The 27,461-nt window shown below is 40.2% G+C and overlaps 1 protein-coding gene across 6 annotated transcripts in view; it reads right to left on the bottom strand.

Moving 5' to 3' along the window:
* The window catches only part of SLIT3 (slit guidance ligand 3), a 731,964-nt gene that overhangs the window by 87,021 nt on the left and 617,482 nt on the right, over nt 1–27,461 (bottom strand). For all 6 annotated transcript variants that reach the window (XM_053288108.1, XM_053288109.1, XM_053288110.1 and 3 more), the window contains 3 exons: nt 26,116–26,187; nt 14,419–14,582; nt 11,019–11,143 (listed from right to left, as the gene is read on the bottom strand). In XM_053288108.1, coding sequence (XP_053144083.1) covers nt 11,019–11,143; nt 14,419–14,582; nt 26,116–26,187 — 361 coding nt within the window. The remainder of the gene's footprint in view (nt 1–11,018; nt 11,144–14,418; nt 14,583–26,115; nt 26,188–27,461) is intronic.

The raw sequence follows: 27,461 nt of genomic DNA, 5'->3' as shown, positions 1-27,461 counted from the left end.
CACACAAACTTACTCACTCTACTTTACCTCACCTGCATTTTCTCATTCACAGAGACAAAAGATGTAGCCTGCAGAATTAGATCACCAGTTCCTCTTCAGTAATAGCTTTTTTTTTTTTTAAACCCACTCTTGTGAGAAGGGCAGAATAAATAGACTGGTGCTCAGGAACTGTAAGACACTTCCTGAGAGTTATTTTATCACCCAGTTTTCAGATTTTTGGCTCCCTTTGTACTAATGTAAAATACTCAGTAAGAACAATAATAAACTACTATGACTAAAGATGTAAAGCAGCATAGATTATGTGCATGACTTTTGATCTTGTTTATGAATTGAACAGAACATGTTCAACATGGGGAAGCAGCATAAGAAAAGCCACAAGGAAGTATTCTTTTGTATTTTAAGATTATATATACTATAAATATTTACCATTATAGAAGAGTTAATTAGTCATAGATAGTCTCTTTCTCCAAGTTTGCTGATCACTGACCATAATAAATCTTACAGCTACTCTCTTCCCCACGCAACCTAGATTTTTGCTTTCCCCCTCTCTAAACGACAGCCTCAAAGTAACAAATTTTCTGTTCTTCTGACAGCTGCTCTGTGGTCACCTTTGTGTGCTTATAGAACAAAAGCTATCCCAGTTGTCTGCCTGGCATGCTTGTCAATGTGCTCCCTGTTTTCACAGGTAATCCTGTGCTTCTGCCAACTAATGCTCACATCCCAAATTCAAAAAGGCATCAATATCAAAGTATACTAATAAATTAATCAATGTACTCCTTAAAATTGTATAGTATTCTATCTATATTATAATAGTGATGACCATTTCTCAGCTATTTATAGAGGACGAGGAGTTGTTGTTGCTTTTGTGTAGTATAACAAGTGTTACTGGTTAAAAATCTTATTTTGCTCTTTAGAAACTTGCAGCATTTTGTTTTTGAAGCATTTATCCTCACAGGAAGTTTTTTTAGAAGTTCATTATATCTTCGCTAGCAATCTCTTCTTTAATCCCTCTATACAAAGCAGTGTTAGATTATAAACTTTATTTTACAATTGTTAAAATAATATGCTTTTTAAAACGGCAAATTCTGTTCTGTTGTAAGACAAAAAGATGCTTTCTACCACAAATACACATACAAAACATCCCAACCATATATGTATGTGTATTTGTGGTAGAAAGAATCTACCATGTACAATAAATTTTACAATTCTTAAATAGTGAAAAGATATTAGGGTTATAGTGAAACAGTCACTGAAAGTGTCAGTTCAGCCTGCCAGAACAATAAAAATTAAAAGGCAAATTCAGTTTTAGGGATTATTTGAAATGGGACTGAAAACAAATAGCAAGTATCATAATGCCTTTTTATAAATGAATGATGAAGCCACATTTGTAATACTGACAACATTATGTTTGCTCATGAAGATGTTGTAAAGAAAAGGTCAACTAAAATAAGCAGGAGATTGGAGCATCTTACAAAGAAAGAGGATAAAGAGATGGGGTTATTTAATTTAAGGGCTGACATGACAGTTTATAAACATACTAATGACATGCCCATGCTCATGAGCAATTCAGACAGCCAAAAAGAAATTCTTAAAACAAATAATTAACTTATAGAATTAACTTTCACAGGATGAGAGTATCAGACTAAATGGACATTTGGCCTGACAGTACAGTAGTTCTTATGTTTTTACGCTATTAATCAGGCAATAGCAAATTATTTTCCCTGGAAATGAACTCCCATTATAAATGAAGACATATTTGAGACAATGGCACTCTAATTATGTAAATTGCACTTGGCACTTCAAGACAGTTTAAGTTTCTTGTCAATTTCAAATAGTGCAATTCGTTTGCTATTCATATGAACAAAAACAATACAACCATCCCCTGATCAGTTTTGTTGTATACGAAAGTTGTTTTTTAACCTTATAAAGAATTAAAGTCCTCTCCATTCCTTCTATAAGCAATACTACATTAATAGACACTGAATTGTGATGAATTTATGACGAGTTTAAAAGTTATTGAAATCTTGGCCAGTATAAATATTTTCCAGAATAAAGAACATATAGTCATATATTAACTAAGACATTTCCTGCAGGTTTCAATAGGACTAAATATAAGAAAGCCTTCTTATAAAAATGTTCTACAAGTCCTCCTTCTCCAGAATGACCACCCACCCTTAATTTTTTTCTTAAAGTCGAGTGCCTTATGTTTGTGGAGGCAGAAGAGGCTCTGAAAGTGATGGCAGTGGTGAGGTTGCCATGTTGCCTGCATGTGTGGGCACCAGATTTGGGGGTTTCCACCTGGAGTCTTGGCATTCTGTCATCTAAACTTTATTCCGAGTTTTTATTTAAAAGAGAAAAACATGGTGGGGAATAAATAATACAGTAACATGTGCAAGCACTGGGAGCACAACTTTGAAACTAACCACAAGGATAAAGATTCAAAAGGCTAATTAACATCTATAATTGCTGTAGCTGAACATCAGAAAGCAACTATGCTACAAAAAATACACAAGACATACTGATTGGAATCTAAGAAACCAACACTGTCCTTCAGGGGCAGAGCCACCATTGGGCCAACGGGTTCAAAGAACCCGGGCCTCTGACCAATCAGGGGCCACGTCCGTGGCCCTGACACGCCCCCCACATCCGACGTCAGACGCAGGGAGGCTAGTTTAGCTCCTTAGCGGGGGCTGCGCGGTCCCTTCGGGAGCTAAACAAAGGCTGGCGCTGCGGTCACAGCACCAGCCAGGAGCAGCTCTTCCCTGCAAAGGCAGGGAAGAGCTGCTCCGGGGCTGTGCTGCGAAAGCAGCGCCAGCCTTCATTTAAATGCTGAAAGGGCCGCACGGCCCCTTCAGCAGTGAAAGGGCAACAACTCTCCGGTCTCAGGCTGAATGGAGCCCTAGACGTTCCTTGATTTTTGCCTTGTCTGCAGGGGGTGGGAAACGGACATGAGGGGGAAGAGAAACCGAAGGGTTTATCTTTTTTCCCTTTTCTTCCTATGCAACTCTCTGGATGAGAAGAAGCGGTGGGGATTTGCCTCTCTTTTTCTTCCCTGAGTCAGGTTGCTTTTCGCACAGCAATTCTTCCCCACCCCCTCGATTTCCTTCACCGTGTCCTGAGTGTGACCTGTGGTCTTACGCCAGGTGCTGGGATCAAAGTGGCCCTTTGTAGTGGGACCCCCTCACTGTGAGATCGAGCCCCTCCGCTGGACTGGGCACTTGACTTAGTTGGATTTCCCTCTTGGATCGAGGAGGCAAAGTGGGGGGAAAGAGGCGTCACCGCCGGATTCTGGTCTTACAAGTGTGTCATGCAAGTGCTAAGCTGGCAACGTCAGAAGGGATTATTTACTGAGAGACAGGCGAGCACTAACAGCAACAAGAAAGGATCTGTCCTAGGCTCCCAGCCCGGACCTCGCCTGAGGCCCCTCTGCTCATCCAGATCCCGCCGGTGACTTTTCCTTTCCTCTCCCCCAAAGCTGACAACAAAGGAAGCGACTGCCACGGGCTGGAGGGAGGTGACGGTGGGAGGATGATTTTGCAGCTGAGCTGAGAGATGGAGTAGCGCATTCCCAAGGCTCTGTTTAGCCAGACCACGCCTCCATGTCTGATGTCATACGCGGGGTCAGTGGGGCCGCAGCAGCGGCCACACACATGCCACTGACGGTCCCGCTCCGCCACTGCTGTCCTTCCACATTTCCACACATACTGGCATCACCTTGCTGAGGACATAAGGCAGTGATGGGTCTGAGAAGTCTTCCCTCTTTCTTGATGATGTTTTGAAATTTTGCTGGGCAGATGCAGGAATGTGACAGCATGTAAGTTGCAGGAATGTAATCAACTGCATTTGGGGAATTGTGACCTGTGTTAAACACTGTTTGTCAGAGTCACACTGTTTGGATCGCTTTTTGGGTGAGTGTGTTCGGTATGCAATTTAAGCCCTTTTATTATTATTATTATTATTATTATTATTATTATTATTATTATTATTATTATTATTATTTCTTGTTTACACAGTCAGACAGGTGTTATTGACTAGTTTGTTTTATCCAGACATCGAGTCCTTCCCAAGGACCTGGGATGCCAGAATTTTATTGTCAATTGTAATAGATATCATCACAGAATATAGGCTGTTCCCAGTAAAGTTGCTTTTTGTAATTGGCTGATGGTGATTTCTGTGGCCCCGATGGTGTTGAGGTGCTCTTCAAGGTATTTTGGAACTGCACCCAGGGCGCCAATTACCACTGGGATTATTTTGGTCTTTCTCTGCCACAGCCTTTCAATTTCAATTTGTAGATCTTTGTATTTGGTGATTTTTTCTATTTCTTTTTCTTCTGTTCTGCTCTCCCCTGCTGTTATTGCTATGTCGTTTATTTTGACTTGTTTTTCTTTCTTCTCGACTACAGTTATATATGGTGTATTGTGTGGCAGATGTTTGTCTGTTTGTAGTCGGAAGTCCCATAATATTTTTACATCTTCATTTTCTTCAACTTTTTCGATTTTATGGTCCCACCAATGTTTGGCTACAGGTAGCGTGTATTTTTTGCAGATGTTCCAGTGTATTATCCCTGCTAGCTTGTCATGCCTTTGTTTGTAGTCAGTCTGTGCGATCTTTTTACAACAGCTGATTAGGTGGTCCACGGTTTCATCTGCTTCTTTAAAAAGGCGGCACTTGCTGTTTGTGGTGGATTTTTTGACTTTTGCTCTTATTGCATTTGTTCTTAATGCCTGTTCTTGTGCAGCCAGTATTAAACCCTCTGTTTCTTTCTTCAAGTTGCCATTCTTAAGCCATTGCCAGGTCTTGGTGATGTCTGATTTTCCACTTATATTGTGCAAGTATTGACCATGCAGTGGCTTATTTTTCCATTTTTCTGCTTGGTTCTTGACTTGTTCTTTCTTGTAGGCCTGCCTTGTTTCATTGGTGTTGAATAGTTTCGCATTATTGACCATTTTAAGTGCATCTTCCTTACTGTCCTTGATATATTCTTCAAGGCCTCTTTTCTCCTCCTCTGCTATTTGATGGACTTGCAGGATTCCTCTTCCACCTGAGCTCCGGGGGAGGTATAGCCTATCTACATCACTGCGGGGGTGCAGAGCATGATTGATGGTCATGATTTTCCTGGTCTTACGATCTAGCGTCTCTAGCTCTGCCTGGGTCCAGTCTATTATTCCTGCACTGTATCTGATAATAGGTATAGCCCAGGTGTTTATGGCTTGTATGGTGTTCCCGCCATTGAGTTTGGACTTGAGGATTTTTCTAACTCTCCTGATGTATTTGTAAGGTGCTTTCTCTTCCAGGTTCTTGATCTTGCTTCCACTGAGCAGTTCTGTTCCTTCTGTTTTTGTTACTTTCCCTCTGTTCATTATTAATGCAGCACACTTGTCTAGTCCAAACTCCATTGCTATATCGCTACTGAATATATGGACAGTGTTTAGCAGTGATTCGATTTGAGAACAACCAATAATTTGCAAGAAACAAACCAACTAATGTACAGTGCAGCAACAATAACAACACAAGAGCTCGGATATAAGATCAATGGACCTGTCAAAAAAGAAAGTAGTACATCACCTAAATGGAAGATTAGATTAGAAAATAAAATCGCCAGGCTTAGATCAGATGCTAGTAAATTGAAAGATATGAAAGACAAGAAGATGAAGAATGAAAACACCAAACAGTATCTGATCCAAAAATACCACCTAGATTCAAGGAAAATTAGAGAAGTCCTGGAAATAATAAAGCAGCAAATAACAGCAGTGTCAAAGAAGATCAGCAGGTATGAAGCCAGAACAACACAACACAGACAGAATCTCCAATTCCAGTCGAATCAGAGACGTTTCTACCAAAGCATAGAAGGAGAAACTGCAAGAAACATAGAAACACCAAATAAAGAAGAAACAGTGCAATTCTGGGGGAAATTATGGGACAATCCAATAGATTATAATAAAAAAGCAGGCTGGATGAAAGAGGTTGAAAAATGTAACCAACAAATGCAAGATCTAATAATAACACCAGAATTAGTAAGTGAAAGAGCAAAGAAAATTAAAAATTGGACTGCTCCAGGAGACGATGAACTGCATGGCTTTTGGCTTAAACACCTAACAAGCCTTCATAAACAACTATCAAAACAGTTCAATCACATTTTGCAAGGAGATGATATTGAACAATAGCTAACAACTGGGAAAACTCATCTCATCATGAAAGACCCAGCAAAAGGTGCAGTTCCAACTAATTATAGACCGATAACCATGTTCTGCCAACCATGTTCAAATTATTAACTGGAATAATAGCAGATGAAGTGATGCAACACTTATTAACTAACAAAAAGCTTCCAGTTGAACAGAAAGGAAATTGCCCAAACACCAGAGGCACAAAAGACCAGCTGCTGATTGACAAAATGATTTTAGAAAATTGCAAGAGAAGAAAAACCAATCTAAGTGTTGTATGGATTGACTACAAAAAAGCCTTCGATTCATTGCCTCACACATGGATACTAAAATGTTTAGAAACAACTGCTGTCAGCAAAAACATTCAGATATTTATAAAAAAAGCAATGAGCATGTGGAGTACAGAGTTAACAATCAATGGCGAGACACTTGGACAGGTTAGGATTAGAAGAGGCATTTTCCAAGGGGACTCACTATCCCCTCTGTTGTTTGTAATCGCCATGACCCCACTTTCACAAATACTAAACAAAACAGGCCTGGGATACCAAACATCTAAAACATCAAGTCAAATCAACCATCTGCTGTACATGGACGATCTGAAGTAGTATGGAAAGTCCAAGTCAGAAATCAAATCACTGCTAAACACTGTCCATATATTCAGTAGCGATATAGCAATGGAGTTTGGACTAGACAAGTGTGCTGCATTAATAATGAACAGAGGGAAAATAAGAAAAACAGAAGGAACAGAACTGCCCAATGGAAGCAACATCAAGAACCTGGAAGCGAAAGAACATTACAAATACTTGGGCGTTCTCCAGGCTGATAACATTGCACACACTGAAGTTAAAAGAAAAATTGGAAGTGAATACATCAGGAGAGTTAGAAAAATCCTCAAGTCCAAACTCAATGGCGGGAACACCATACAAGCCATAAACACCTGGGCTATACCTGTTATCAGATACAGTGCAGGAATAATAGACTGGACCCAGGCAGAGCTAGAGATGCTAGATCGTAAGACCAGGAAAATCATGACCATCAATCATGCTCTGCACCCCCGCAGTGATGTTGATAGGCTATTCCTCCCTCGCAGCTCAGGTGGAAGAGGACCACCTAATCAGCTGTTGTAAAAAGATCGCACAGACTGACTACAAACAAAGGCATGACAAGCTAGCAGGGATGATACACTGGAACATCTGCAAAAAATACAAGCTACCTGTAGCCAAAAATTGGTGGGACCATAAAATCGAAAAAGTTGAAGAAAATGAAGATGTAAAAATATTATGGGACTTCCGACTACAAACAGACAAACATCTGCCACACAATACACCAGATATAACTGTAGTCGAGAAGAAAGAAAAACAAGTCAAAATAATCGACATAGCAATACCAGGGGATAGCAGACGAGAAGAAAAAGAAATGGGGGGAAAATCACCAAATACAAAGATCTACAAATTGAAATTGAAAGGCTGTGGCAGAGAAAGACCAAAATAATCCCAGTGGTAATTGGCGCCCTGGGTGCAGTTCCAAAATACCTTGAAGAGCACCTCAACACCATAGGGGCCACAGAAATCACCATCCGCCAATTACAAAAAGCAGCTTTACTGGGAACAGCCTATATTCTGCGACGATATCTATAACAATAGCAACAAGATTGACAATAAAATTCTGGCATCCCAGGTCCTTGGGAAGGACTCGATGTCTGGATAAAACAAACCAGTCAATAACACCTGTCTGTGTAAAATAATAATAATAATAATAATAATAATAATAAACAAATGGATTCATTGCTATTCTTGGGGAGGAAAAAGTGAAACATTCAGCATTCTGATCTTTTAACATTTGTAAGGCCACTATTCGGTAGGGATGGGCAAAACATTCTGACTTGAAATGAGCCATTTTGAATGTTTTGAGCTTGAAACAAAATGTCCTTTAAATAAAGGGCCTATTTTGAGCTTCGAACAAAACAACCTCATAAGAACAGCTCTGCTGGATCAGGCACAAGGCCCATCTAGTCCAGCACCCTTTTTCGTTTATGTCAAAACTTTTTGATGTTTCAAGCACCTTTTTGGAGGCCTGTTTTTCCTTTGCTGATACGTTTTCTGGCACTGGCTTCTGATTGGCTTGTTTTTTGGTTGGTTTGTTATACAAATAACATACAAATCAAGTGCAACTCTACCCATGATACAATTCATGGGCAACTCTGCCCCCAATAGCTGGGGGGTAGGGGGAGGCCAAAGGAGGGAGTTGCTCTAGTTTAGTTTATGGCTATGCTTGCTTCTAAGTGTGCTGCTATGGCAACTGTTGCAATGCTAAGGAGGAGTCATAATTGTGTGTGAGAGGACAACTTGTGCCAGTGATGTTACTGCAGTGCAGGCATGGTGGCTGGCAGTGGATTCTGGGTCGCTGATTCTTTTTTGGCCCTTTTTTGACTGTGTTTCAAATGTGTGTTCTCTGTGTTGGGAGGAACAGATTCCCTTTTAATGAGTGTTTTTAATCCGTGGTGTCCCCACCCCCAGAAGGATTGCAAAATGCATTGTGTGCAAAACTAGCATGCACTCTATGAGTGCAGCTTGCTCCGACCATAGGGAACAATGGGGAAACTCAAAACACCCCATTGTTTCCCATGGGTAGCCCCTAGAGATACCAAAGTGGTTTGTGTGTTAGCAGGATGGGTGCTACCTACCACCCAACCCACAAAAGAAATGTGCAAGCGAACCATTCTAAACAAATTTTTAAACTGTTCCCTAAGCTTGAAAACTGCCTGCTGGCCCATTTCTTTTGTGGGTTGGGTGGTAGGTAGCACCCATCATGCCCAGAGGTGCACCTAGGTAATTTTGGTGCCTGGACCTAAAGGCCTTTGGAGTCCACCCCCACACAGTATTGTTAACAAATTTTAAAACTTTTTAAGCACGACCATGCCACCAGGACAGACTAAAATGGGTTTGGGGGCCCCTAGGGGGTGTGGAGGCCTTGGACTTTGGCCTGAAAGTCCAGGGGTAAGATAACCCCTGATCATGCCCTACCACCCAACCCACTTTGGTGTCCTTAGGAACTAGCCATAGGGAACAATGGGGTGTTTAGTGTTTCATCGCTGTCCTCCACAGCTGAAACACTTGAAACGTTTTGAGTTCTGTTTCATCAAAACTGGTTCGACTGCTGTCTTGGTGAGACGTTTTGGCCAACTGCATTTTGTTTTGAGCTCAAAACAAAGCACAAAATCCATTTTGTGCACATCTCTGTTATTTGGCAGTGCTAACACCATTAAAATGCATCAGATTTCCTATATGACCATCACATTATCTACCTTACTTTAGGTCTATCTCTCATTTCTAAAATATAAAATACTTGTATTGTTGTTTACAAAGGGGATACATATTTTGGCAAAGAGCCAGGCAAAATGGATCTCTCTTTTTGGATTGCATGAAGGATTTGTGGATAGGAGGTACTGTTTTGTAGTGGTTCTGCTCCTATTTCTTGGGTAGATTCTAGATGGAGGTGCTTGAGGACGGTTGCTCTTCTAAATGGGATGTTCCTCAGGGTTCCCTCTTGAATCAACATGGCAGGTTGGCAAAACATACAAAACAACCCCCCCCCAAAAAAAACTCCACCCAAACCAGGACCCCCTAGTGCCCCTTCTCATGTGCTGTGAATTTGGTTCATATCAGTCTGATTTTATGTCCAATACAGATGGATTTTATCTTTTATGTCCAGTTTGGCTCTAGTAAACTGGGGAACAGAAGAGGTTCTATGTACAAGCCCTCCAAGTCATCCATGGCTTATCTAAAATTTGAACCCATATTTCTATGTCCAAGGCTCTGTTCACTAGATCCTTCTGAATTACTGCAACACTCCAGTTGTATCAGTGATTACTTTCATCTCTGATAGCTCATATGGCTGAGGCCCAGCTGTTTCTTTGATTAAGACCTATAAGCACCAGATAAGGAAAACCTCCACCCCACCCCCCCACTTTTACTGCTGAGTGATGAGTTAAATTCCTTCAGTCCTCTTTGTCCAAGTCCAAATCATACTTGGATTTAGGACCCCTCCCATCCCACCACTGCAGCAAAGCACTCCTCCACAGAAGATTTTCTCCACATCTACATCAAACAAGGAATAACAAATGCTAAGAGGGCAGACTCAGGACAATTTATCAAGGTAAAGGAAATAGCTTCCAGATGGATGTACGTGTTTGATGCTGGCTGGTGAGAAGGAAGCAAGGTATTGTTACTGAATTAGCACGACACTGTGGTGGAGAACAGCTTGGTACAAAAAAGAGTGCTTCTTTCATATGGTTCACATTTGAACTTGTCAAATGTCACTTTTGTTCAAAAAATTGTGGTAAATATGTTTGGTTTTTTTCCAGGGGAACTGACTCAGTTTTTCCCTTCTCATGTAAAAGTTGCTCTTGTACCTGGCTATTTTCTGCTCAATTCTCCGGACGTGGATCATTTCAGTCTGTTGATCCTGTACCACCATCATCAGTCACATATAGGTGCAACACTGCTTTTATGTTAGCAAATTCATTTGCATAATATATCCAAAACTCAAGACAGACTGTAATAAACGTTATGCATTCTGAGATACTGTAAGTTGGTATTGTTCAAATTCAGATAGCAGCTTTGATGGCTGGGCACTGTATCACACAAAAAGGAGTTCAGAAAGTGTTCTTTCTCCCTTGGGGTATCTCTTCATTCCTTCAAGGAAAACAGCCATTTGGAATGCATATTCCATAGCAAGCACTGTCAGCTGTGCAATACCAGTGTTGATCATTCCTTGTAAACATAATGCTCCCTACTGTACCACACAAGTTACATGAAATCAACAGGCAACTTAAGATTCCCTTCGGTGTTATCATACCTTGTAGCCAAAAGGGCAAGTGCATTGGTAAAAATCTACTGGATCACTGTTGCAAGTCCCATTGTTTTTACATGGATTGGATAGACAGGGGTTACACTTGGACACAACACTGATATCAACAGGTCCTGGGGGGGAAAAAACCATAGTTGAAAAAGGTGTGTTTACAGCTTAAGATATATTAGACAATAGAACTCATTGTTGGAACAAGGGTTTATGTTGCTACTGGAACTTAAGGTAAAGGTAAAGTGTGCCGTCAAGTTGATTTTGATTCCTGGCGCCCACAGAGCCCTGTGGTTTTCTTTGGTAGAATACAGGAGGGATTTACCATTGCCTCCTCCTGCACAGTATGAGATAATGACTTTCAGCATCTTCCTTTATCACTGCTGTCTGATATAGGTGTTTCCCATAGTCTGGGAAACATAGTCTGGGAAACATACTAGCGGGGATTCAAACCAGCAACCTTCTGCTTGTTATTCAAGCATTTCCCTGGTGGTTCTGTTGAATTATACTAGGTGGCAATGTTCAGTAGTTAGCAAGTGCAGAGGCAGAGCCACAACAGAAGATAACGCTTTCTGTAGAGGAAAGAAGGGTTTCTTAAGGAGAATTCATTCTACCTTGCTAGTCTTGTAAAGAATGCAGCAATCCACTGGCACTCATTGGAAATTTCCATCATTTGTTAAGTTATCAATTTTTTTGTGTGAGCCATATGCAAGCAGTAATCATTAGCAGAAAGGAAAACCTGGATGTTTTAAATATGATTTTCATGTGTACTACCAGCTTAAATCCATCACACTTTAGAATGACCAAATCAGAAACATCATCCCTAATTTTCACAGGAATAAAAAGGGACTATAGATCTGATGAAGAGTTTTCAATTACAGCCTGCATTTATTCCATTTAGTAAAGGATGTATTGGGGCTCAGCACAATGGAAGCAAGTAGGGCATTGTTCTTGTGGGTCAGCTGGAAAGTCAATGTCATTCCCTCTAAAAGTAAAGTGGGCAGTCCTTCATAGGGAAGACAATAGTGGGGTGTATGTGTTTACATGTTCAGGGAATCACAAAATATGAAGCGAATTATTAATTTAAAAAAATATGAAGTGGGGGGAGAAGCAAAAGATATATGTTCTCTGCACATATATGTTGCATATGTATGCTGCCCTCCTGCTACCTTTGAACTCTGGCAGCATGAGTGCTAAGCTTAGGTGCAAGTCTGCAGTGAGCTAGCCGGAACATGTAGTGATTAGTGTTTAGTTTAAATGTAATTTATTTAAGGGAGAGAGGTGGGGGGAGGGAGAGAGAGAAAGAATGTATAATAGCATTGTTTCTTATTGAATCTGACATTCGTGGAAATTTATTTTCCAATAAACTATTTTGAGTGTCATATTTCCTGTTTACAAATGCAAGCTGTTTTCTTCCAACATGCAACATTTTTCTTTAATTCCTCCTGGCAGTTAATTTTTTTAAGCTGAAAATGTAAACAGTAATTAATAACATACAAATATGTTAAAACAAATACATGGATGGACCCCACACATTTTGCCATATACAGAGCCTGTAACCAAGCTTGTTACATAGAAAATTGTGGTATTTGGAAAACAAATGTTTTATGTAAGCAAACTGTCTGAAAGTGGAAAGTTGTTCATTATGTGCAATTACAGTATATTGTGACTATTTCAAATTAGTGTTGAGCGTTGAGACAGCTATAGATATGGGTATGTATATATGTACACAGCCTATAGATATGTGTAGTTTCCCAGTACAGAAAACAGAAGATTTTATAGGTTGAAGGGGAAGGAATTCAGCAGCTTTTCTTATTAAAAAAGCAAGATTTATGTTGCCTTTGAGGATTGAAAATAAAACTGCTAATATTATAATGCTCTTATACAAAAATTTGGTGCGGCCACACCTGGAGTACTGCATACAATTCTGGTCACCACATATTAAAAAGGACATTGTAGAACTGGAAAAGGTGCAGAAGGGGGCAATCAAGATTATCAGGGACCTAGAGCACCTTTCTTATGAGGCAAGGCTACAATACCTGGGGCTATTTAGTTTAGAAAAAAGATGACTGTGAGGAAACAAGATAGAGGTCTATAAAATCATGCATGGTGTAGAGAAAGTGGATAGAGAGAAATCATTCTCCCTCTCACAGAACACTAGAACCAGGGGTCATCCCATGAAACTGACTGCCGGGAAATTTAGGACCAACAAACCAAAGTACTTTTTCACACAACACATAATCAACTTGTGGAATTCTCTGCCACAAGATGTGGTGACAGCCAACAAGCTGGATGTCTTTAAGAGGGGTTTGGATAACTTCATGGAGGAGAGGTCTATCAATGGCTACTAGTCGGAGGGCTATAGGCCACCTCCAGCGTCAAAGGCAGGATGCCTCTGAGTACCAGTTGCAGGGGAGTAACAGCAGGAGAGAGGGCATGCCCTCAACTCCTGCCTGTAGGCTTCCAATGGCATCTGGTGGGCCACTGTGTGAAACAGGATGCTGGACTAGATGGGCCTTGGGCCTGATCCAGCAGGGCTGTTCTTATGTTCTGTCAGACAAGGAACAATTCACACTGATTTCTTTTGCACAATTTTTTGCAGGCAATAAGGCTGGGAGAGAAACCTTTTTGATATCCGAATTATGTAATAATTATGCCAGAGTTAAAAACATAAAGGCAAATTTGCAGGGATGAATTACACCTAATTAATTACTATTTGTATTAAAAAAATATGAAAAGACACTTCAATGATAAATGCTATAAAAGGTGAAGCAGCTTTATCGAAGGACGTTTTCACCTTTGCTTTCCTCCCCCCCCACCACCTGTTTTGCTTTTTGTCAGAGGAGCAAACATTTTCCTTGGACTAATTAAATAGAAAATGAGACGCACACATAAATGGTGGGAAAATTACTATATAGGCAGCATATAGTCACAAAAAGCATAATCTTTGCTAATTTTTATCTTTGAAGGTTGTGTCTTTTATCGTTAAAATGTTTGCTTGTGAAATCTATAGCCTGAAGTACTTTTTCTTCCATACTATATTTATTTCTTACTTTAAAAGACTGCATATATAAATCTATTCAGATAAAGTTGTGCGTACTAAGTGAATGAAATGACATCCTGTGACTTATGTGTGTTGAAGCAGTCATACAAAAGCCCTTCCAATATATGACATACATTCCGCCATACAGCATAGTTACACCAAACAATGACGTGAGGCAGGGCTGTCGTCAGCTCCATCCTTGTAGAGCAGCTAACTCATGTGAGAGCAGCTCACTCAACAATTGGAAGTGCACCAAAACCCTTGACCACTGCTGGGCCAAGAATCTGGGTGTGGGTTCAACTGAAGTAGTATGGTATACAACAGAGAGCACATTGTGTCATAAAAGTTTTCATCTACCTTTGCACTGGAAGCGGTGGGTTGGTGTCGTTAGCAACAGCCTGTCTGTCATGTCATCTGGACTAATGCATCGTGCAATTCCTGGCTCTTTGTAGCCTGCCTTCACCCACTCTGAGAGCCAGCGCAGACTGCAGTCACAATGCAAAGGGTTGGTACCAAGTGCCCTACGGAGAATTAAAAACAAAACAAAACAAAACATGACCCACATAGTTATTCAGCTAGTCCCTGAAATAACTTACTTATTTTACCCAATTACCATGGTCAATGTGTGACTTTAATATCTAATTCTGCTGTCTCAGATGTTATCTGGACTGTTTCAGCAACTAAATATCAAATTTTCTTTTGCTTTTTTGTTTTAAAAAGAGTAGCTTCCCCATAAGAGTAGCTTACCCATAAACCTCCCTCCCCACAAAGTCCTGCTATGCTGCCTCTAATCATGATGTTTATGACATGATTAGATTAAAGCCTTTTGGACGCCTAGTGGCTGATGTTGGCATGTGGGAAAAGAAATCTAAAGCTACAAAGAAAGAATTACAATGGGAATGTGGAACGTAAGAAGCATGAATATGGGAAAGCTCAACACAGTGAAAGATGAAATGAATCGACTACAGATGGACATCTTGGGCATCAGTGAATTAAAATGGACTGGAATAGGACACTTCCAGTCAGAAAATCATACCGTTAACTACTCAGGACAAGAAAAAGAAAGAAAGAGTGTTACTTTCATAGTCAGGAAGGATATAGCAATGACAGTACTTGGGTACAATGCGGTCAGTGACCGACTAATATCAATTAGATTACGTGGACAACCCTTTAACATGACAGTTTTTCAAGTCTACGTCCCAACGACTGATGCAGAAGAAGAGAAAGTTTATGAATCTTATGCTCAAGTTCAGTCTGAAATTAACAGAACATGCAAGCAAGTTGTGCTGCTGGTGGTTGGAGACTGGAATGCCAAAGTTGGAAATGGTAAGAAGGAAAACACAATCAGACTGTATGACCTAGGAAACAGAAATGAAGCAGGGGAATGACTTGTTAGTTTCTCCCAAGCCAATGACCTCTTCATTGCTAACACATTCTTCAAACAACCAAGGCGGCGCCAATACACATGGACATCACCAGACGGAGTACACAGAAATCAAATTGATTACATTATTGGTGCAAGGAGGTGGAAGAGCTCAGTTATAACAGCAAAGACGTAGCCAGGGGCCAATTGAGGATCAGGTAATGAACTGCTCATGTGCAAGTTCCAAGTCAAGCTAAAGTGTAACAACAAAACTATCCAGGTTCCACAATATGATCCTGAGAATGGACCCACCATTTTCAAGAAGAACATCAGGAACCGCTTTGAAGTTCTGAACCTTATTGATAGGGAACCAGAGAAACTGTGGAATGAAATCAAAGAAGTTGTTAAGGACAAATGTGAAAAAAGACTTCCCAAGACCAAGAAACAGAAGAAAGCAAAATGGATGTCAGAACAGATCGTGGAAATTGCTAAGAAGAGGAGAGAAGCCAAAGTCAAGAAAGATAAAGACATCACGTAGGAACTTAGTAGGGAATTTCAGAAAGCTGTTAGAAGAGACAAGGACCAGTACAACAATGACCTCTGTTAAGATCTTGAGGATGGAAATAGACACGGAAAAACAAGGAAAGTTTTCCAAAAGATCTCTGAACTCAGGAGGAGGTTCCAACCTCAAATTGTTACGTTAAGGGATGCCAAAGGACAGATAGTATCTGATTCAGAGAAGATCAAAAAGAGATGGAAAGTGTATACTGAAAATCTGTACAGCAGGGAAGTCAACATCCAAGATACTCTAGAAGATATTCCCTAATTGCAAGAACCTCTAGTATGGGAAGATGAAGTTAGATCAGCCCTCCAGTCATTACCAAGTCAGAAGGCTACAGGAATTGATGGAATAGCTGCAGAAATATGGTAGGCAACAGAAGAAGAATCAGTAAAGGCACTAATCAAACTATGCCAACAAATTTGGACACTGTTGACACAGTGGCCAACAGATTGGAAGAGGTTAGTCTACATACCCATACCAAAGAAAGGAGACTAAACAGATTGTGCAAACCATCATACAATATTCTTAATTTCACATGCTAGCAAAATAATGCTCAGGATCATCCAACACAGATTAGAGCCCTATGTGGAAAGGGAAATGGAGGATGTTCAAGCTGGTTTCAGAAAAGGCCAAGGAACAAGAGACATCATTGCTGATGCACACTGGAAAATTGAGAAAGCCAAAGAATACAAAAAAGAAGTCAAGATGTGCTTTATTGACTACAGAAAAGCCTTTAATTGCATCAACCATGTCAAGTTGTGGAATATCCTTAGGAAAATGGGTGTCCCAAAACATCTCATTGTTCTCATGAGAAACCTATACACAGAACAGGAAGCCACAGTCCAGATGGAACATGATGAAACAAACTGGTTCCAGACTGGCAAAGGAGTAAGACAAGGCTGTATACGTTCTCTTTATTTATTCAATTTATATGCTGAACATATACTGAGAGAAGCTGGATTGGAAGAAGATGAGCATGATTTTAAAGTTGGAGGAAAAAATATCAATAACCTGCATTATGCTGACGACACCACTCTGACAGCTGAGAATGCAGATAATCTGCAAACTAGTAACGAAAGTCAAGGAGCACAGTGAAAAAAATGGGACTACGACTAAATTGAAAGAAGACGAAACTAATGACAACAAGTACAGCAACCAGCCTCAGAACTGACAATGAAGACTTTGAAGTGGTGGATAGCTTCTGCCTTTTAGGATCTTCCATCAACAGTAAAGGATCCAGCAGTCAAGAAATACGCTGCAGACTAGCACGTGGTAGGGTTGCAATGAAGACCTTGGAAAGGATATTTAAATGCCGTGACGTGTCTATACCTACAAAGATTAGAATTGTTAGGAACAATGATTTTCCCCGTGATACTCAATGGATGTGAAAGCTGAACTCTGAAGAAGCAGGATAGAAGTATTGACACTTTTGAACTTTGGTACTGGAGAAGACTTTTGAGGATACCATGGACAGCCAGGAAAACAAACAAATAGATCATAGTGTGTAGGAGAACAAATCAAACCAGAATTTTCACTCGAGGCACAAATGACCAGGCTGAAACTATCATACTTTGGACATATTATGCAAAAACCCAGCTCCATTGCTGAGAAATGTTGAAGGAAAGAGAGAGAAGACGTCGACCAGCAGCAAGGTGGATGGACTCAATTACAACAGCAATGAATGCACCACTTAAAGGCCAAGTTGAAGACAGGTCATCCTGGAGAGAATCTATCTACATGGTCGCTAAGAGTTGGCACCAACTTGACACTTAATCAGTCTCTATAAAACCAGTTAGTACAGTATCTATATTCCCTTAACTTCTAATTAAAAAAACACAAAGGAACATTAATAGCAAGTAGGTGTTCAATTTACCAGACCCAACTTGGAACTTCTTATAGGAATATCATTTCTAAGACCAACGGTCTTAGTCTGACTCTGGCATAAAGATTGTACCCACAGACATGCTTAGAAGTGCTTGCTGACTTTGGCTCCTAGAGAGCAAGTTAGGAAATTATTTACACAGAAAAATGATCAAAAATTAATTTTGGATGTTAACGTTTTCCATTAGACACAACAAAAAGTGTTTCTGAAAATAGAGTTCAAGCTCAAAAATGTTTTGAGAGAAAAATGCAGACAGAATAATGACAGATGAAATTACACTAATGTTGTTGATATAATTCCACAGACGTGACTGATTAAAAAACTCTGCCCTAGTCAAATTCAAGCTGAGAGTTCATGAGTTGAATTACCAGCAGGGGTTCATCCATCAAAATTGAGTAAGGCAAACAGAAATGTTTCCTTAAAGCAAATATACCAAGTTACAAATCCTTACTGACCAAAATACTATCCACACCCACACGTATGAATTTGCATTCATTAAATCCAGCCTACCAATGATGAAATAGAATGATTTTAAGGAGTATTAGAATTTTTATTCACTTTGCAGGTCAGAAACACTACCAGAGGTAGCAAGCATTCCTAAGATGAAAATCCTCAGCACCCTTTCTTGCAAGCCCTCTTGAAATCAACAGGATTCATTTCTGAGTAAAAATGTATAGGCTGGTATATAGCTGTAAAACAGAGTCACACACCAGAACTTCCATGTGGAAGAGAGGAAGATGACGACAACGTATCTTAGGGCCCTTGCCCTGTTTCCATCCTTAAGCATGCTCTAAACGTCCCACCCAGCAAGTGACCAAAGAAAGAAAGAAAGAAAGTATTGGGTAGGGTATGTTTCCATTGCACAACAGTATATTTGTATACACTGTACACTTGCTGTACAAGTGTTGAACATGGAGTTTATGTTGTGCCTGCATTCAGATGTCTGTATGTTTCTGTGTGAATGCCGCTCCCCTCAGCCTTGCCTATGCGGTTGGGTGGGGAGCAGGGTTGTGTCTGACCTCAATAAGCAGGAAACACATGGCGACTATCTTGAGAGGCGGAGCACATGACTGCATTTGGCAAGTCCTAAGGCAGGGGTGGGGAACCTTGGCCCTCTAGCTGTTTTTGAACTACAATTCCCACCACCCCCAGGGAGTTGTAGTTCAACAACAGCTAGAGAGCTGGGCGTGAATGCACCCCCCATGCCCCAGTTCCAGGGTTTCTTTCCCGACACACCTGTTTAAAAAATAGCTTGTGAATTTAAATTCCAAATTATATTCTGCTATTTAGAGTTTCAATCCTGATTGTTTTGTTTGGGGCCTTGCGGATCAGCGGGCTGGTTGTCACTTCCAGGTTTGACACCTTGAGAAGGGCCCTGCATTGGTGGGTTGTTACAGTGAAGGGAGCAGGGATCTTTCTGTTCATTTGGATGGCCAAGATAGACCAGAGGGGAAGGGTCAACAGGGTTACCCTTGTCCAGGGGCCATCAGCGGCTTTGTGACTGGTGTGGGCTTTGCTCATTTATTTTGAGGCGGAGGGCTCTTTATTCATGTATGGGGACTCTTCCCCTCTTATACATTTCCAGTTTTGGTCCATCATGAAGGCAGCATTAGTGTCGGAGGGCAATGTCCCTTCTGATTATGGTACTCACTCTTCCAGGACTGGGTCTGCGTCTTCGACAGTGGCTGCTGGGATGCCTGAGAGTCACATTTGTGCGATCGGGCACTGGTGTTCATCTGCTTGTTGCCACTACATTAGTTCTTTAAGGTGGTGAGCAGGCTGATATGTACGCGGGTAATATTGTTTTCTCCTTCAGATTTGTTGCAATTTCCATCAACTATTTGAGTACTTATCTGTGGCCATAGTTATGTCTTTTGAGCCAGTTGAAGTACATGCAACATCAGTGTGGGTACACAGCGGGTTGTACTGGTGTCATGGAAATTGACTAGCTTGGCCATCGAAGGATTTTGTGGTGCCAATTCCTGCTGCTTCTGGATGAGTTCACCACATCACATGGGCCCCCATATGTCCTTGTCATTCATATGGAGGGCAATGATCTTGGCTGACTGAAGGGCAAGGCCTTGACTTTACAGGCAGTTGCTGAGCTACATTCTTTACTGGCCCATTGGCCAGGTTTGTTGTTGGTATGGTCCAACTTGATTCTTCATGTGTGTTGGAGGGATCAAGGTGGCCCGACTTGCTTTAATATGGCCCACAAGAAGGTGAACCGTGAGGTTGGCAAGGCAATTGCTGCCTTGGGGGGCAGGGTAATTTCACACCCGGCCATATGGCCTAAGTGTGGCCCCTTTTACAGGGCTAACAGCATCCTCCTTTCTGATGTGGGGAACAATTTGTTCCTCTGGGACGTTCAGCAGGGTCTTCGAGATGTTTTAGTGGGGTGGGGGAAGGGGGGCTAAATGGAGGTTTGTCCTCCTTTTCTGGCAGGAGAGTAAGGGTGTGGGTAGTTAGGATTACTTAACAGTGTTCAGTTGGACGGCCATTGAGATGAGGGGCATTACCATGGAACAGCCCTTCAGGGTTTTGCAGACCTGAGATTTGGGAATCGCCTCCTTTTGGGGAATTGCTTTGCTCACCAAATCAGAGTTTTGCAGCTTGGGTTGTGGTGGATCAAGTAGCCCTCCACTTGAGGTTGGAAAACCACATGGTGAGAGGATGTCAGCAGTTTGGTTCCTGACAGATTCAACACCTGGCCTTTCACCCTTGTGGGGGGGACAATCCTCTTTAGGAGGTTGTTTCACACGGGGAGGAGCACCTGTACTCTGGTTAGTTAAAAACCCTGTTGCAAGTTAATTTGTTGCTAGTTAAATTGTGTATATTAATAAAGTGGCCCTAGTTTACTCCATTTATGTGTCCTGTCTTATTGGGGTTTTTGGGTACAATGACTATACCTGTGTTTATTTTAAAAGTGGGTATAGGTCCCTCAAAAGCATGGTATGGATAGGAAGTGGTACAGATAGGAATTATATCTGTGTTCAACATGACATGAAGATACATGTTCATGTACAGATCCATATCTGTGTACACTGCACACAGATTGTACAGTGTTGAACATAACATGTGAATAGAGCTTGAAACCTTGGAAGAGGTTTATATTGATTGATTGATTTGATTTGATTTGTATACCACCCTTCCAAAATAGCTCAGGGTGGTTTACAATTAAAACAAACCACTAAAACAGTAACATGGCTGAACAGCTATAATTTTTCCAGTAGCACAGGCTGAGAATAGGTCTGAGATTTATTTTACACCATGGTGTGGTGTAGTGTAGTGCTAGGTCCCAGGAGACCTAGGCTTAAATCAAATCACCACTCAGGTTATCCAAGTTGGACCTGGGTGAGTCAATACTGCCTATGCTTGTTGTGAGGATAAAATCAGATGAGAACTACATATGCCAGCCTAAGCTCCTTGGAGGAAGAGTGGGATAAATTTCTAAAACATTTTTTTGAAGTTAAGATGTACATTAAGGAAAAACATGGCCATTTTCACTTACCTAAGTCTGAAGAAGAGCTCAATGTGTCAAGAATTCCTACAGAGCTCATTCATCACATCAGTGTACAAGTCATGCACTTTGAAATTAGACAAATCTCTGCCAATATAGCAGCAAGTCCAGACAGCTGCTCTTGTCTCTGATAATTCCTTGACCATAGGACCTCACAACTTGAACTTGTTCAGTAAAAGACATTCAGCCAATGCTCAGAAACATTAATGCCTTCTGCCTCTATCTCTGAATTCCCAAATAACTCCTTTCTTGCTTCTGCGGGGTGTTTCCTGATACCAAGTATGCAGTAATGGGTTGCGTCTCAACGTCTACAAAAATGTCCACATTAAATTACAAAACAATGAACTGAATTATTCTGGAACCTGAAGTGTTGTTAGACCTTATCTGACCTTTCTCTTGTTTGTGAAACAGTGTGGTGTAGTGGACAGCATAGTTCAATTTGGTTTGGGAGAAGGAGCAAATCCTCCACACCACAATGAAAGAAGTCATTAGGTAATGATGGTCATTAGGCAACTCAATCATTATCACACAGTCTAGTCTAACAGGATTATTCTGCTATCTATGCATTGCAATGCATCTTTAACAAAAGCAGAACAGTTTGGGTACTGCTGGAGAAACAGATATTTTTGTTCCCTTTGTAGCCCTCCTTCCTCAAAGGACTTTAGTTCCTACTGTCTAAAGCTGCACTATCTCTTGCACACATACGAAGCTGCCTTGAGTACTGATGTTTCAGGTTTTTTTTTCAGAAGAAGATGACTCCACATTTTCATAAAAATAACATAAAATATTGTTGGCAGCCGGACTTGGGCAGAATTGTTCGGCAGTGAAGTTTGATATGCAAGTAAACACCAATCTGTCTAGATGCTTTTGATCTGCAAATTGCTTTCCCAAACTTTTCAGAATGAGACATGATAGCTCCAGAGCCACTCCACTTGCTTACAGTTTCTTCCCCAGCTGAGTGAAGAGTGGTGGCAAGGAACATTGTGAGGATGAACAGCAACCAAACACACACCACCTGCAGGTGTGAGAAAGCGCAGGGTGCGAGGGTGTGTGGTGGGGGGAGCCATGAAGTTGTACACACCACAGGGGGGGTCTCCCAACTTCTTCCTAGTTCTCAGCCACCCAATCAGCAGTGTAGGTGGAAATGGGATAGGAGCAGTAGCTGCCAGGAGCAGCAGCAGCAGAGATATAGAACAGATAGTGAAACATTAAAAATAAATAAATTTTGTTTGCTGCATGGCTTGTTCTCTCCCAGCCTGCTTTCTCTAGTCTCCAAGAGATTAGCTCTTATTCCCGGAGACTCTAGAACAATCTAGAAAGGTTGGCAACCCTAGTAACACCTGGCTCAAGCAAAATCATGCAATATACATGTGCTCAGAGGCACGTTTGGTAACTTCTGCAAGTTCTGATAGGTTAACAGTGTAAAAATGGACATGGCTCCTCCTCCTCTGTGCAGTACCGAGAATTCTGGTTGCAGTGGTGGGAAAAGCTGAAGCTCATGAAATCCCCTCTGATTCTGAACTACTGAAGGACAGGAACTCCATTAACATCTAGCCAACCATCCTAGATTTAAGTTGAGAACTGGCACTGAATTTAAAACAGGCTACTTTCAGAGACAAGCCACAGCTCATATGAAGCCCTTGATTCTGCAACATCAAGCCTCCCCCCGCCGCCACCATGCCAGAGTTGATTAATAAAGCTAGTGGAAAACAGTCACTTAATTTTCTGTCAGAACAATGCACAGTGTTTATCTCACTCCTTAAACCATAAACAATGGTCAAATGATAAGCAAGTTCAAACTGCTACTACACAGCATTCACACATTCTTTCCTCCAGACCTGATCAATCCATGAACTTCACAATCTATGAATATCACATTGTACAATGTATAAAGGCATGAAAATAGGGTAGGCATTACGTTTACCTCATGATTTTTAATATGTTCATGTGATTTTGTTGTTGTTTGTAAGGCATACAATGTGCAAGAGACAGATAGTCTCTTGTTTTCCACAGGAGGAATCGATGGCATGCATATAATTCTGTGATTATCTAGCATGTTCAGTTTCTCTTTTCGCATTCTGATTATTCCCATTATGATCCGATGGGATGCTCTTCCAGAGTTGCCAGAATAATTGATCTTTTGGAGACAGGCTTAAAATCTTTATATCAGTCTCCTAAAATACTGGCACTCCTTGTTTGACTAAGCAGAGTATGAAACTGCCATTTTGGAAAAGGGATGCAACTACAGAAAGATGTAGAGAACTTCCCCCTGAACAACAAGCTATGGATTATGGGATATCTTAGAAAGAAAGATAGGAGAAACCCCTTACTACATCTTCATTTTAATGTATAAGTAAGAATTAAGAACACATATGGCAATGATTCATCTCAATTATCTGATATGTCTTTCATAAATGTAACATCTGCATTAGCAGTCAGATATAAGAAAATATTAAAAAACCAAAGATGTTGCACATTATGAAAAAAATTGCCCCACATTTACAAACAAGGAAGTGCAAAAGGAGGTGGAGAAGCAGGGGATTATAGTCTCATCTCATAGCACTGCCCCATAGAAGACACTGGAAGCAAGCATGTAAATTGGATTTCACATAAAATGGAGATAGATTTCTACTGTTCTTCTTAGTAATGCATGCAGTCTTAAGAATGCATGCATGAAAGGTAGACATGATAAGCAGCAATAAGACAGTATGTTACTACTTCAATGAAGGATGAGCCATCACCATGGAGCTCAGTTTTACTCTATGCTATCTCAATGCCCAAATAGCATAGCTGAATGCTATTTGGAAGCGATTTGCTTTATAGTTGCATGTAATCCCTCATGGTTGCCATTGCCTCACCCTCAGAGTTCTTCTGGGTGGAAAATGCCCTAAGCAAACCAAGGCTGCCTACAGCCAAAAGCTAAGATATTATCTGACAAATCTGCAGCCTATTTTGCAGACAAAATAGTCTTTGTACGACAATTTACTCTGAAAAATGAAAGGTGTCATTGTCTTCCAGTTCCAAGATAATTAACTGACCCAAAATATATTGTTCCAGAACAAGCTATTCTAGTTTTACATTCATTATTTGGAGTAGAGGTTGAATGAAGGACAAGAAGCTAATTAAGAGTTGAGGTTACAGAAACCTCCTGAATACTGCATTTTAAAAAATTCTACTCCAAAGACTATTTCTCTCAGTTTCTAAGTTCACCCATAGGACAATCCTTCTTTCTATTCTACGATACCTGGAGCAAGTAATTAGTAAGTGGAAGTGATTTTGAAAGTTATGATGATGATAATTTATTTGGGCCAGAAATTTTGGAACTCCCCGAGTTTTTCTGTGCTTTCAAATCTGACTGGAAACATACTTATTGGAATTCATGAAGAACTCTGGGGTATCCTATGACTTGTGGTTTTTAATTTACTAATTAATCCTAAAACATCATCCTGTTGTCCATTAATTTAATGTAGCTTCCCATTTTATCCACAGTTAAGTGATATAGTAAATAATTATTCTCTACTCAGTGTTTTTCAACTGATTCACAGTCCTAACAAGACAGTTGCTTACTAAGTAATGAACATAAATTACAAATTTACTCCAATGGATTAAATGATCCTAAACATAAATATATACAAAATATCTGATTTACTGCATACTCAATATAAATATACTGAGTAGAGTTAAGCATTCTCATTTTATTATATTCTGATTATTTTTTAGTATATGGATAAAAGCCAGGTATAATGATAAAAGCTAGCTATAATTCCTTGCTTTGCTTCTAGCGGCTGGTTAGCAACCTTCTATAGAATACTTGCTCCACCCCGAAATAGCAGGGTCTGATAGGTGAAATATAGAAGCATTTTTTAAACAGCATTTGTGGGGTCTCAGTATGGCCATAGCAAAGCTAGAGTGGGACCTGGGGGATACGTGAAGATGGACCCTTGCCCCCACATGGTCTTTTCCAGATAAGAAAAGGGGGAGAGCAAAGAGCAAGGTGTCATTCAGCCAGTAGCCCCTCTCTTCCTTCAGGGGTCCAGGAAGATTTGTACCCCACTGTTCTACTGTAGCTATATCCCTGGACCTTAGTGCATTTAACATTATATAAATCTTAACCATGGCAGCATCAATGCAGCAATGACTGTGTGCGGCTTGAATCTTGCCTTTCCAGTTCTCTGTTTTGTACTTCAAAGTTCACACAGACCATTCCATGATAAACTTTGTTTATTCCACAATACACTCTGTTAGAAGTGGTAAGTGATAAGAATGCCCTGCTACATAGGTTTAAAAATATGTTTAAAAACTACTATTGGGAGAAAATGGTCTGGAATTTAACAATTCAAATCATGGATAAGCCCATGCTACCAAACTGCTATTTGAACATCCATGCACCCAATCAAGCATCATCAACAATCCAGATGGAATCTGTTTCACGCTTTTCTGAAATCTTGGCATTTACAGCTGACACAAAATATTTGAAATTATTTAAATATATTTGAAATTATTTAATGTTTAAAATCTTTGTAAGATTCCATACAGCCTCAGACCCTGATTTGTGTTCCACATACATTTGTGTTCCACACAGTCTGTCTTAAATTTGCATTGAAGGTGAAACTTGCACAAAGGTAATATATATATAAATGCGTCTGCAACATAAATAGCTGTACAAATCCTACTTAGCAACATGATTTGTACACTGTCACTAGCCTACCGAGGGCAGCAATACTTACAGATGGGAAAGTGACATAAGATCGTTAAATGACCCTTCAGGGACGCTGGAAATATCATTGCCATGAAGAGTCCTAGGAGAGGAAGAAAAAACGATATTAGAATAGAGTATGGACCAAGCACAGTGTTACAACATGCAGGTGTTTTCAACCACTTTCTAAAACACACTGGATACATAATGAAGAAAGAGCATATTTTGCTGCCAGCATAATTTACAGTTTAAATGGTTTGGGGAAGATGCTAAGAAAGGAAGAAACTGCACAGATAGATCCTAATATTTTCTATCAAAACTTGCATGAGAATGCAGACCATAACATAACTGGGACATAACTGACTGGAACAATAAATACTAAAGGAAGAATCAAGGGGAAATGGTGCAGACAATTTGCAGAACAAGAAGGAGCTGTGAATATATCCAAGTGGAAAATCCAACTAAGACCATTATGCCATCAGGGAGGCTTTCAATAAAGGGATCTTAAATGTAATGCTGGCAATTGTATAACTATATATAAGCAACTGGAGTGTGCTCAGGATCACATCCACTTCCTTTGCACTCTCTCCAATCCAGAGTACAATTATAACTACCAGGCATAAGGACAGTTGACTATGGACCAGTACAAGCATAAGTGGTTACTACATAGCTAATAAATCGAAATATGGTAGCAGGATTTTGCTACTTGTCATTAAATTAACCAAGATTCCTCCTTAACAAAGACCTGAAACCATGATTTCAGCTGGTTTCAGATTCTGAGTTAAATGGATGAATGTTATAAACATGATCAGTTCCAGATGGACAGGTAGCACAATCTTGCCGCCATATTTCAATTGCTTAATCATAGTTAGGTCAAAGCCACTTACATTTGTACTGGTTAAAACATTTCCCCTCTTGTTTAGCTTGCTTAGAGCATTTGTAGAGATTATTTTAAATTTAGAACTCACTTTTGACAATAAGTACAAACTAGAAAAAATAATTTTAAGACAGTAACAATCTGTTGGAAGAAAAGATGCTATGCAAGCCCTACCAATTTATGAATCATTTATGAATGGTCCACTCTAGATCATGGAATCATGGGGACAGTGACTGTATAAACTCACACAATACAAGTGCCGTCTTGTTCCAAACAATTCAAACTCAAATTTGAAACATGTTCAGTCAAAGGTGGCAAATTCAATTTTCAGTTTCTTATTTTGCTTAATAATGGCATTTGTTAATTAGGAACAAGATATCATATCAACTATATTTCATTCTTGTGGGCACACTTGTTTCTGCTTTTCATAGTGTATACCGGTTGTAGACTTTCCTACAAATATTATCAATCATTCATATATATATATATATATATATATA

Source organism: Hemicordylus capensis, chromosome 2 (genome assembly GCF_027244095.1).
Source record: "Hemicordylus capensis ecotype Gifberg chromosome 2, rHemCap1.1.pri, whole genome shotgun sequence".
In the NCBI taxonomy this organism is placed as follows: Eukaryota; Metazoa; Chordata; class Lepidosauria; order Squamata; family Cordylidae; genus Hemicordylus; species Hemicordylus capensis.
Note: the sequence above shows the minus strand (reverse complement) of the source record. Positions and strands in the feature narration are given on the sequence as shown.